Source organism: Festucalex cinctus, chromosome 10, assembly GCF_051991245.1.
Source record: "Festucalex cinctus isolate MCC-2025b chromosome 10, RoL_Fcin_1.0, whole genome shotgun sequence".
Classification (NCBI taxonomy): domain Eukaryota; kingdom Metazoa; phylum Chordata; class Actinopteri; order Syngnathiformes; family Syngnathidae; genus Festucalex; species Festucalex cinctus.
In genome coordinates this window covers 25,712,254-25,725,399 of record NC_135420.1, presented here as the reverse complement: position 1 = coordinate 25,725,399, position 13,146 = coordinate 25,712,254, and the positions used below count along the sequence as shown (strand labels likewise).

At 38.2% G+C, this 13,146-nt stretch overlaps 1 protein-coding gene across 4 annotated transcripts in view; it reads right to left on the bottom strand.

The window, feature by feature from the left end:
* Positions 1-234: 234 nt before the first annotated feature.
* Positions 235-13,146, bottom strand: part of palld (palladin, cytoskeletal associated protein) — a 55,104-nt gene continuing 42,192 nt past the window's right edge. For 3 of the 4 annotated variants that reach the window (XM_077533327.1, XM_077533326.1, XM_077533328.1), the window contains exons 11-21: positions 11,070-11,744; positions 8,777-8,921; positions 8,499-8,600; positions 6,507-6,722; positions 6,281-6,430; positions 4,923-5,011; positions 4,579-4,711; positions 3,159-3,366; positions 2,063-2,228; positions 1,828-1,961; positions 235-949 (exon numbers count right to left, since the gene is read on the bottom strand). In XM_077533327.1, coding sequence (XP_077389453.1) covers positions 786-949; positions 1,828-1,961; positions 2,063-2,228; positions 3,159-3,366; positions 4,579-4,711; positions 4,923-5,011; positions 6,281-6,430; positions 6,507-6,722; positions 8,499-8,600; positions 8,777-8,921; positions 11,070-11,744 — 2,182 coding nt within the window. In that variant the 3' untranslated portion in view covers positions 235-785. The remainder of the gene's footprint in view (positions 950-1,827; positions 1,962-2,062; positions 2,229-3,158; positions 3,367-4,578; positions 4,712-4,922; positions 5,012-6,280; positions 6,431-6,506; positions 6,723-8,498; positions 8,601-8,776; positions 8,922-11,069; positions 11,745-13,146) is intronic. The other variant, XM_077533329.1, reaches the window with a different exon arrangement.

Below are 13,146 nucleotides of genomic sequence, written 5' to 3'. Positions count from 1 at the left end.
TTTTCTTTTTTAAACGACCATAAATGGTGAGGCTTTTTTTTTTAGTGACTTGTGTATTATCGTAAGGCATTTTTTTAAATGACCATGTATAGTAAGGTTTTTTCTTTTAAATTTTATTTTATTTAATAAAGACCATGTATAGTAAGGGTTTATTTTCTTCTTCTTTCTTTTTAAATAATAAAATAAATAAATGCAATGCAATGCATATGTGATATACAGAAAGAGATCAGATCATGTTGTCGTAAGAATCTTTATTTGCAACGTTCATGAACTAAAATAATATCGTCAGCGGCGGAGATCATTCCATGTACAAGGCACGGCTGGGCATGGAAAACACACAAACACACTTGCTGATGGATTAATAACTAATAACCATAATGCGCTTATGACAGGAAAGATGGTAAATGTTTTGGCACTGTGTGTCCACGAGCACATGCAAAAAAAAAAAAAAAAAAAAAAGTGTCATTGTGATATAGGCGGATGATATAATTTAAAATGTCGGCTATGGAAATAGTTTTTTTCTTTTTAAATAAAAAAATAAACTGGACAATTTGTGACACTGAAAAGCATTCACATCGAACCAAAACAACAAACAGTTTGTCTTTCCAGAACCAAAACCGACACAACTTTCTCATAACTCATCCTTTAAGGCCCGGCCTCGCTCGCTCGCTCGCTCCACTTCTCCATCTTGCACTTGCCAGTCCAATTTGGAAGAAAAAAAAAAAAAAAAAGAAAAGACGAAGAAGAAGCAGGAAGGTGTGGCCATGGAGGGAAGGTGGCGCCCCCTACAGGTCGTCGCTCTCCACGAGGGAGCCGGGCGGCAGAGGGCTGCTGTCGGGGAAGAAGGCCGCCTTCACGTCCAGGCCGCGCTCCGTCAGGGCGGCGTAGCGGCTGCTGGACGGGCGCAGCGACTTCGCCTTCCGCGCGCTCGCCGGATGCTGCCACTGGCCTGAACGCGACCGCGAGCACGATCAGGATGGACGAGATGACGCACAGGACACAAAAAGACAACGTTAAAATTCATTCTTTTACATGAAGATATTTATCATGAAAAATGATGGGGGGAAAAAAATACCAATATTAAGACTTAAGTTTAAATTTATTTACAATACTGGGACTTCTTGAAAAAAGCAACTTTTAGACGTGGGATATTATCACTTTTACTCTTGAAATGTTATGTAAATTTGCTGGGAAAAAAAATTCATTCATTTTTCTTAATTTTTTTTTCCCAGAACCTTTTTGCAGGGTACAATACTCTTGTTGAAAAACAAAACAAAAAACAAACCAAACAAATAATGATTTTTTTTTCTGAAAAAATTGCAACTTTTTTTGTGCAAGATTTTTTTTAAATGAAAATGTTTTCTCGGTTTTTTTTCGTTTTTTTTTTTTTTTTTAAGAGTTTAGAGCTGTTTTTTTTTGTCTTTTTCCTGAAAAAATGCATTTTTTTTTGTGTGAAAGAATTTTTTTTAATGATAAATAATAATAAAAAAAAAAAGGTTCATCTTTTGTCTTTTTCACATATTGCATCTTTTCCCGGCCATTGTTTTTCAGTAAAAAAAAAAAAAAAAAAAAAAAAAAAAAAAAAAAAAAAATCATATTTTGACTTTTTTGAATTAAATTAAAAAAATTCATTGAGACATTATATATATTTTTTTGTTGTTGAAAATTTACAACTACTGAGTTTTTTTAAATATAGAATAAAATATTTGATCTTTTTTTTTCTAATATTAAAAATTGCTTGCATAAGAGTAAAAAACAAAACAAAAAACAAACAAACAAAAAAAAAACAAAAAACTGTGACATGTCGATGTTTTTTTAGTTTCTCACCGTAGACGTCGAGGCGTGCGGTGCTGGAGACGATGCCCGCCTCGTTCTTGGCCGCCACGGTGTACCAACCGGCGTCCTCTTTGCTGGCCGGCTGGATGATCATGCACAGGTAGCCGCAGTTGTCCTGATGCATGCTGGGACCCCCCGCCACCAAAAAAAAATGCAAAACAACACAGTGAGAAGAGCAGCCCAAAATTAAAAAAAAAAAAATAAAAATATTTGTTTTTCTTTTCACCTGATTCTATCGGTGTTGTGCGTGAGCGACTCGTTCTCGCGTTTCCAGAAGATCTGCGGGTACGGGACGCCGCTGATGCGACACTCCAGACGCACGGGGTGCCCCTCGGCCACGCTCGTGTTCTGCAGCTTCTCCGTGAACGACGGAGCTTTGTGCAACTCTTTGGCTGCGCGGGGGATAAAAAAAAAAAAAAAAAAATCATGTTAGGGCTCAGTTCTGTCTAACATTTATTTGGGGTGTAATTTCACTGTTGACCACTAGATGACAGCAACTTTCTTCCGTTGTATGACATTTTCTGTTAATATTAAGATGTTTTTTGAAACATTCTAACAACATCTTGAAAAAAAAACAAAAATCTAGGAAAATTTCTTGGAAAAAATTATAAATTATTTTTGCAATAGTCAGATTTTTCCCTCTTGAAAAATTACATTTTTTAAAAATTTCCTTTGCAGGGTATTATGGCATTTTTTCCTTGATAACATTATTTTTTTTAAGTTTGACCCACAAACCAAAAAAAAAACAAAAACAAAAAAACACAAAATATTACAACTCCATTGAAAGTCACGTGTGTTTTGGACTTTCCTTTTTTTTTTTTTTTTTACCTTTTTACCCTAAAGTTATTTTCTTGTAATATTGTTTTTTTTCTTAAAAAAAAAAAAAACTAAAATACATTTTTCTCTTCTTTTCACAGATTATTACTATTATGGATTTTTGCATAAAAAAAAACTTTAAAATTTACAATTTATTTGAATATGAATTTACAATCAGCAAATATTAAAATTATTTTTCCTTGAAAAAATATAAACCTTAAAAAGCAACTTTTTTTTTTGCAGGTTTTATCTAACTTTTTTTAAACAAGTTTTCTAAGATTTTTTTTAAACCTTTTTTTTTTTTCTTTTGGAAATACGTTTTTCCTTTAAATTCCTGTTGTAGATTTTAGTTTCAATGTCTATCATCATGCTGTCCAAAAAAAGCCAAAGAAAAAGCAAAACACACTTGTGAGTGTTTGATTTTTCACGGCCATTTTCACGTCAACGTTGCCGTCACCGAGCGTCCATTTTGGGTGTCGGCGTATGTCGTTTTGTTTTTTTCTTACCCGCAACGATGAGCTCGAGGTTGAAGGAGTTCTGTCCGGCGCGGTTGCTGGCGATGCACGTGTAGATGCCGGCGTCGCGGGCGCCCACCGGCTCGATGACCAGCGAGTGAACACCGTTCTCGCGCACCAACATCTTGTGGCCCGAGTCCGGTCGGATGGTCTGACCGTTGAGCTGCCAAATCAGGTCCGGGGTGGGCAGGCCGCTCACCTGCAATCAAGACAAACACACACGTCACGTACAGCTCAGTGCTGCCATCCATGTTGTGGCACAACATGGTACTGCAACATTCAATTCAAAACATTTCCCAAAAAAAGTTTGTGTGATCAAGTGGGAGTTTTGTGTGAGCGACTTTGTGCCATCTGGAATTTCCTCTGGAGAGTTTTGGCTGCCTCGGCACGGCGTGGAAATAAATAAAAGTGCGCTATAAATAGCGTTGACATTCAGACGCTGAGCTGGAATCGCAGCAGGAAGACGTTTTGTTTTATTACCTTTTGACATTTTCCGAAAAAGAATTTCTCAAGGCCAGACGACACGCGAGTGGAAAACAAAGAAGAAAAACAACAAATGAAAACAAACGTAAAAAAATGTTCCATTGGCGTGACAGCCAGTTAAGACACAAGCAAGTTTAGATTTTCATCTTGGTGATATTGGGATATGTTTATTTAATTTTTTAAAACTTATATTTTTAAATTACATAAAACTTCCTTGTACACTGTTTATTAATTGATGTAGTTTTATTATTTAACAAAGGTTTATTTTGATAATATTGTATATAATATAATAATATAATATATATAATATAATATAATATTATTTTATCTTATATTTTACTTTGAATTTTTTTTTAATATTAGAGATTTTTTTCCAGCAGGTTTAATTAATTATTTCATTAATATTATCTAATTATAGTACTATTTTGTTAATAATGTAATTTGGGACATTTGATCTTTTTTTTTTAGGTGGGTACATGTTTATTTTATTATTTTAAAATGATATTTTTAAACTACATAAAACTGTTTTTTTGTACAATGTTTATTAATTGATGGAGTTTTATTATTTAATCAAAGGGTTATTTTGATAATATAATGATCTTCATTATTTAGTCTTATATTTTATTTTGGAAACATTTTTCATTTTATTTTTATTTTTATAATAATATGAATTTTTTTTCAGCAGGTGAGATTTCTATTTATTTTTATTTATTAATATCTAATTATAGTACTATATTGTTAATACTGTAATTTGTTTGCAGATTTTTTAAAAAAAAATTTACACTTAAAAAAAATATATATATTTTTTTTTGTTTTTTGTTTTTTTTTCACATGGAAAATTTGACTAATTTCCCACAGGATGTGGAAAGTAGTCGTGTATTTGTTTATTTTTATTGGTAATTTTTTATTTTTTTATTTTTTTTGATACCTTGCAATCCATGCGACACAGTCGTCCCTCCTGCACGATGAGGTCGCCGGGCGCCTGCAGGAAGTGCGGGCGGAAGTGGCGCTCCTGGATGTTGTCGTTCTCGTCGCCGCTGTCTCGGGACCGCGACCTCGGCCTGGCGGTCCGCCAAAAAGAACGCATCTTCACTTTTCACGCGCATTCTTTCACTTTATTCACGTACAGTGTTTATTGTTACTAGCCAACGTTGTGCTGTGAATATTCTTGCCGGTTTGTACACTTTATTTGATATATTAGCACAAGACATCCGCAAAAGAAGCGCGCCGCAAGCGGCTGTCGGCCCTCACACGTGTGGTGCTGCCTCTCACCTGCGCATGTGTCCCGGCGCCGAGCGCTGGCTGCGACCTCGCTGGTTGACCGCCTGCACCATCATCCTGCCCGTGCAGCTCACTCGGCCCTGTGTGTAATACAGGCAGCAGTCACCAGAGGGCGCTCGCAAGCAAATAACAGGAAGGCATGAGAAACGACAACGTTTGGATTATTTGAGCCCTCCCACGCACTTAAAACAAAATGTATTGAAAGAATAATAATAAAAAAAAATCATGAGCTTAGCTTTTACTAGCTTTATTTTATCCATCCATTTTCTTGACCGCTTATTCCTCACAAGGGTCGCAGGGGTTGCTGGAGCCTATCTCAGCTGGCTTTGGGCAGTAGGCGAGAACATGCAAACTCCACCCAGGAAGGCCGGAGCGTGGACTCGAACCCGAGTCCTCAGTACTGGGAGGCGGACGTGCTAACCAGTCATCAAGCTTTATTTTATTTAATAAAAATAAAAAAAATAAAAAAATACTTTTTACTCGCTGCTATGCAAGCAGTTTCGAATATGGACATGAAACACAATTTAGCTTGTCATATCTTGAGAAAACTAATATTGATACTTTGTCTTCTTTTTGGGAAAGCACAACATCATTTTTTTTCTCTTAGAAATATGCATCATCACTAGTTTTTCTTATTTTTATGAAAGAGAAACATTGACAGATTATCTTCTTTTTAAAGGGATTCTTGACTCATTGAACAATTTTCAGCAGTGAAAAGTTCATATTATGTCCAGAATTAATTTGATTTTATTTTCCATGTACAATCAAATACATTTAAAAACTATTTTTTTCCTCTTGCTGTCGACTGATGATGACATCACCTATGTTGAGGAAGTCGGTAACAACCAATCATGGCTCACCTGTTTTCGAGGGTTGGTCAGCAAAGTGAGCCATGATTGGTCGTTACCTGCTTCCTCAGCACAGGTGATGTCATCATCAGTCGACAGTAAGACGAAAAATTACTTTTTAAAGGACTTTTTAGGGAAATGCTGCAATAATATTTTTGTTGTTTTGATTTTTGGTCTTTGGATGAACAGTGAAGCATCAGTAGTTAAGTTTTCTTTTTAGAAACGTGCAAAGTCGTGCAAACGTGCAGTTTGTTACGTTTCGGAAAGTGGAGCATCTTTTTTTCTTTTTAGGAAAGTGCACATTTACACTACCAGAAAAAAAGAAAATAAATAAATAAATAAATAAATAAATAAATAAAATCGCACCTGACTGAACTTAACATGGAACGTAACCGCAACCTGGATTCGAACGTTGAACCTCACAAGTGCGAGGCGCACAAGCTAACCGCTAAAGCCGGGAAAACACGTGCGGATGATGAAATGACGAGAGGCGCGTCCCACCTGGGGGTTTCCCGCCATGATGGTGTAGTTGCCGTCATCGTCCAGGGAGGCGGCGGCCGTGCGCAGCGTGCACGTGCCGTCAGCGGCGCGGCCGATGCGGTAGTGCTCGCTGCGCTTGGAGATCTGCTTGCCGTCTTTGAACCAGTACACCTGCGACACGCGCCGCCGCGTCACGTACACTCGACAGAAAAACGCATTTTGGAAGTTCATCTCCAGGTTTTCTGACCTTCGGTTTGGGGTCCCCGTGCACCTTGCAGCTGAAGGCGACGGGCATGCCTTCAAACACTTTGTAGTGTCTGAGCTTGCTGTGGAAGGACGGCGGCGTCCCGCAGACGTCCTCGTCGTGCTGCACGTCGTCGTCCGACTCCTCCACCGGCGAACGCTCCAGCCGGAACTCGATCTCGCTGATCAGGCGCTGCTCGAAGCTGGACACTTTGTACTCCTGACGCACACACACAGGCGGAAAAAAAAAAAAAAAAAAGTGAGTGTTACGACTCATTAGCGCCATGCTAGCGTAGCGACATGCGTGGATCTCAAAAAGCAACTTCCCGCCAAGCAAAGCGCTGAGCAAGGTGCAAAAAGAAGCACTTCGTTAAAGAGGTTCGAATGGACCAATCAGGGACGATGAAAGTTTTCATGTGACACTGGAGGCCGAATGGCGCCCATGAATGAACAAGAACCTTTTGCCAGAGGTGACACATCTGCATCAACAGGCCACTTGAAGGAGGCCTCCCTCCATTTTGAAATGTTTATACATTACACACAATATGCTGTGCAAAAGTATTGGGACACCCACAGGAAGCGCGGAGGAGGACACCATACAGACACGTAACATACAATATACGAATTGTGCAAAACTATTGGGACATCAACAGTAAGTGAAAATGGAAGAAAAACAAGACAGCAGTTGCCCTAAACGTACACTTGTTGCACTGGGCAAAAGTATTTGGACAACCACATAAATTATAATTACTGGACACAAGTATTGGGACACCTACAGGAAGTAAACATTCAAAAATATTGGTGAAAATATGTCATTTGTACAGTTTACTAACACTCAAAAAAGCTGGCACACCAACAAAAAAAAAGTCAAGCACATGCAGTTTGTATATTTCAAAAATATTGGGACACTTACAGGAAGTAAAAATTCAAAAATATTTGATGAAAATATGTAATTTGTAGAGTTCACTAATACATAAAAAATACTGGGACATCAACATAAAGTAAAGCACATGAAGTATGTACATTTCAAAAAATATTGGGACACCTACAGGAAGTAAAAAATGCAAAAATATTGATGAAAATATGCAAGTTGTACAGTGTACTAATATGCAAAAAAAATACTGGGACATGCAGTATGTACTTTTTCAAAAATATTGGGACACCTACAGGAAGTAAAAAATGCAAAAATATTCATGAAAATATGCAAGTTGTACAGTGTACTATTATGCAAAAAAATACTGGGACATGCAGTATGTACTTTTTCAAAAATATTGGGACACCTACAGGAAGTAAAAAATGCAAAAATATTGATGAAAATATGTAAGTTGTACAGTGTACTAATATGCAAAAAAAATACTGGGACATGCAGTATGTACTTTTTCAAAAATATTGGGACACCTACAGGAAGTAAAAAATGCAAAAATATTCCTGAAAATATGTAAGTTGTACAGTGTACTAATATGCAAAAAAATACTGGGACATGCAGTCTTACTTTTTCAAAAATATTGGGACACCTACAGGAAGTAAAAAATGCAAAAATATTCATGAAAATATGCAAGTTGTACAGTGTACTAATATGCAAACTTTACTGGGACACCAACAGGAACTGAATCACATGCAGTATGTACTTTTTCAAAAATATTGGGACACCTACAGGAAGTGAAAATGTGGTATCGGCTGTATAATGTTATAGAGGTATTGGGACACCAAGAAGAAGTAAATTGCACAGTACAAGTACTGTGCAAAAGAATTGGGACACTTCCTAACATGAAAATGAAAAAAAATATGGCATGGACATCAATATAACAGCTAAATATTATGTGTACGGTGCAAAAGTATTGAGACACCGACAGGAACTGAAAAATGGAAGAAAACATGGAAACTGATGATTGTGCAAAAGTATTGGGACAAGAACAGGTAGAGAAAATAGAGCGAGAAGGTCTTTGGAAGGGCCACGTGATCCCCGCGCGTCGATTCAACTTTCGTGTCCGCGTACCTGCGTGACGGGCTCCTCCTCGCCGTCCTGCGCCTTTAAGACGGTGGCGGCGTTGTCGGCGCCCAGCAGCCTGCGAGCCATCTTCTCCTCGTACGTTAGCCTCTGCAAGCATGGATGCATGTGGGGCGTCAGCGCGGGTTAGTGTGTCAGTAGCGCCGCACACACGCACAAACACTGAGTTGAAAACAGTTAGTAGCCGGATGTTAAGGAGGGTCCTGCTGCTGTAGGGTGTGCGTCGGTGGCCACGCACGCACGCGCGCGCACGCGCACGCACGCACCTGCTGGCCATTGCTGACGCGCTCCTCTTTGAATCGAAGCTTCCTCTCCAGGTCCTGGATGACGGCGTCCTTGGAGCCCTGGATGTCCGAGTCGGAGGCCATGCGAGGCGTGCGAGTGGCCGGAGACTTCTTGGGGAAGGCTTTGCTGCGCACACAACACATTTGCTTCAACAAAACGCAAAGGAAATTCAACTAAATTGGTTTATAGTAAATATACAAATATAATTGGCTAATACAGTCAAAAATGTGCATTTTTAAATTAAATTTGAATCTTAAGAGTGCGACGAGAACAAAAACAGGAGTGATATGCTCCCTCTTTTATGCTCCAGTAAAGAGGATAGACGACGATTTTTTAATGGAAAAATATGCAGAAATGTTTACATATTGAACTATAATTTACCTTGCTGCTGCTGTATTTTCTTATTTGCTACATTTGAAGAGCTTGCTAATAAAAATGTATTATCACATAAACACATTTAAATAAAGGCAAAAAAAAGTGTTCTTAAAAAGTATTAGTTGTAAATTATACATATTTTAAAAATTATACATCTATTTATTTCTATTTTAAATTATTTTATTATTTAAAATCTTGCTAGTAGAATCATTTTTTAAAAACAAAATGAGCAAGTAGGCTTATAGTTTAAGCCAATTAAATACAGACAAAAAAGTATTTTTTTTATGTAATTTTAGCAGATATCTGCAGTATTCTTTATGATTGTTATTTTATTTAAAATCTTGCTAGTAGAATCATTTTTTAAAAACAAAATGAGCAAGTAGGCTTATAGTTTAAGCCAATTAAATACAGACAAAAAAGTATTTTTTTATGTAATTTTAGCAGATATTATCTGCAGTATTCTTTATGATTGTTATTTTATTTAAAATCTTGCTAGCAGAATCATTTTTTAAAAACAACATTAGCAAGTAGGCTTATAGTTTCAGCCAATTAAATACAATTTTTTTTGTTAAATAATTTTAGGAGGTATTATATGTATTTTTCTTTATTATTATTATTATTATTATTATTTTTCTTTATTATTATTATTATTATTATTATCATTTATTGTTATTCTTATTTAAAATTATGCAAGTAAACTTATTCTCAACCAAAAATTAACAAGGTTGCTTACAGTTTAATTCAATTAAAAATAGCACATTACTTTTTAAAGTTGCAATATTATAATTCATGAGCGTCCCCTCACTACGACATGGTTCACCTCGTTATTTTGTAGATTTTTCTTTTTAGGTGCAATTTTCCAAAAATGTAAAAAAAATACAAATACTTCACGGATTTCATCTATAGCAGGTACTTTATGGAACGTTTCCCCAGCGCTGTTTTAACACTGTATCACATATATTTGAAATGATGCCTCTTTGAAGGATGAGTAAGTTAAGACGACATTATCTGAGTCCACACAATTAGGCCCGATCGACCCGCCCACTAACTAACTGGCTTCTATCAGCGCCAACATTCCAAAGCGGGTCGTCTTATCTCTGGCAGGCCAAAAGCAGAAATGCCAGGATGAACTGATGAATATTAATTGTTGAAGGTGGGGAAATAAAATAGTTCATGGCAAAGGAATGTACAGTACACCATTTTAGAGCAATCTACCAAATGAAAGAATAGAAAAAAAAAATAAGCCTTTTCGTGCTTTTTTACATTCTTTTATAATCAGCACCAGAAAAAAAAAGTAGGTAGCTCAAAAGGCTGCCATTTCTCCCAGTGGACTCACAAACAGGGATATCATAGTTTTGGAATTTTTCATTTTAGTTAGTTCTTATTTCGTTTTGAATTTTTTTGTATTTTTATTTTTTTGATTTAGTTAGTTTTAATTAGTAAATGCTTAGTTTTAATTTAATTGTAATTAGTTTCAGCATTATTAGTAGTTTTAGTTTCTGTTTTTTTTTTTTTTTATGTGTATTACTTGTGCACAATATTAAAAAAAAACAAAAAAAAAAACAGTGGGAGCGACATCATCTAAAGGTGCTTTTTCAAACGTCCTTATTCTGGTTAATATCTAAATAAATTAACATAAAATGTAGTTTCAGTTAGTTTTTGTTTTTTAAAAAACATTTTCGTTGTTATTTTATTTCGTTAACGAAATTGTTTTTTTTTTTAATTGTAGTTGTAATTTTTTTAGTTAGTTTTAGTGAACTAACATAACCTTGCTCACAAACTGTGCTGATCTCGTATCTAAAACGGGGAAATGCTGCCATCTACTGGTGGTTGTGCATCCACGGAGTCGATCCCATCCCCAGTTGTGACCACATCACTGAAATGCATTTGAGAACTCACACAGTGCCGTTTCCTCTGGGGAGGCCCAGCGCGTTGACCGTGGGGCTACCCGGCATGGTGGGCGTGGCCGGCAACACCGAGGACAGGAAGCTGGAAGCCGGAGACGGCGGGACGGAGGAGAATGGCGAGGATGCGTCCGAGAGGGCGGGGGACACGCATGCGGGCGGGGGAGGAGGGGGCGGAGGCGGGGGAGGCGGAGGAGGAGGGAAGTCCTGGCCGCCGCCCGACGGCGAAGGCAGGTTGGCGGACGCGAAGAAGGGCGGCGGCGGGGGCGGGAACAAGGGCGAGCCGGGCGAGTCCGCGGCCTTGGGGAACGGCGGCGCGGCCATCTTGCCGAAGGCTTTGTGCGAGGTGGGCGGGGACATGGGGGACGACAGGCTGGAGGCCGACGACCCCGAGGAGTGGGCGGCGTACCCGCCGCCGGCCCCGCCGCCGGGGTTCTGGGCGGCGATGAACTGCTTGGGCCGCGCGTAGTTGAAGGTGCTGGCCTGCATGGCGGTGCTGCTCTCCAGCTCCTGGAAGGAGGGGGGAGGAGGGAGGGGCGGAGACGGCGAGTCGGACGGGAGCGCTTCCTGCGGCGGAGGCGGGACTTCCTGGTTGTGCTGCTGCCAGAGGGCGGCTTCCTGCTGCTCCAATAGAATTTGCTCCTGAAGCTGCTTCAGCTGCAACGCGTTCCTGCATTGAATGGAAAACAACCCTTTGTCAATTTTTTTTTCAGAATCCGAATAGCTTTATTGACACAACTGTGCATAACAGAACAGGAGTCCGCCAGTTTGCCCCTTAGGGTGTCAGGTTTTCACAAATCAAAAGGAAAAACATAAAAAATGGGTGAAGGGGAAAAACAACAACCCCAGACTAAGCTTGGATGGATTTAGAAAAAAAAACTCAGCAAACAGGCACACAGTGAAAACAACAACACAGGAGAGCGGCACTGTATTAGCATTTGTGCTATCATTTTTCATTCAAAAGATTTTTGTCACTACGTTAGAATCGACACCCAGCCCTAATTTCCTCTATCGATTCAATTTTGTTTCACAAAAGTTCAGTTCCATTCGATTTCAATATTTTCGATTGCATTCAATTCACTTCACTTCACTTTAATCCAATATGGATTAATTATGGAACATCAAGTCTTAAAAAAAACTGCACAAACATTCAATTCCAAATTCAGTTTTGCCGAGTAAGTAACTGAGTAAATTATTTAGTTTCACTGGCATCAGCAAGGATGAGATGAAAAATAATTTCATAATTCTAATTCAATAATTGTAAATATATATATATATATATATATATATATATATATATATATATATATATATATATATATATATATATATATATATATATATATATATATATATATATATATAAACTGCAATGAATTAAATTCATGTGAACAGTAAATGTCAAGAAAACAGTAAAAAAAACTTGGCCTTTAAAATTCGATTTTCTTATAAATATATTGGAAAAGGAGATATTAAAATAATTGATTCCTGGATTTATGAATCAATTTCAGCCTCAAACAGGAAAATCGATTCAATACACATTATTCAATTTTTTTTTTTTTTAAACCCAGCCCTACTTTGCGTATAAAACAAGCAAACGGGCTCACAAAGTCACATCGCCAACTACTGGCCTGGCATGTGCAATGCAGTGTATTTGATCATTCAACTCAACTCAACTCGTTCCAAGTTACTGTCATCAATTCAATTTAGATTGCAATCAAATCCCACAGGTCCTCCTCGTCATGACGCAGCGAGTCAACCACGCTGGCGACCGCACCTCAGGAGGTTGCGCCATCGGGGGGGGGGGGCAAAACAGACTTAAACAATTAGAAACCAAAACATCAGCAGTGACACACGAGTGGCGAACAACAGGAAGCGCTGGTGTGGCGCTTATCTCCTCCGTGCATTGTCAACGCGTTTTTAGCCACACTTCGTGGACAGCGGCAGGCTGATAAGATATCAGCGCTGCGCCGCCTTTCCTTCACAGTCACACATGCAGACGAGGACATTGAAACCGTCCTACTTCGTCTGCTCCAGCATCCCACAAAATGAACAACAATGTGTGTTTTTAG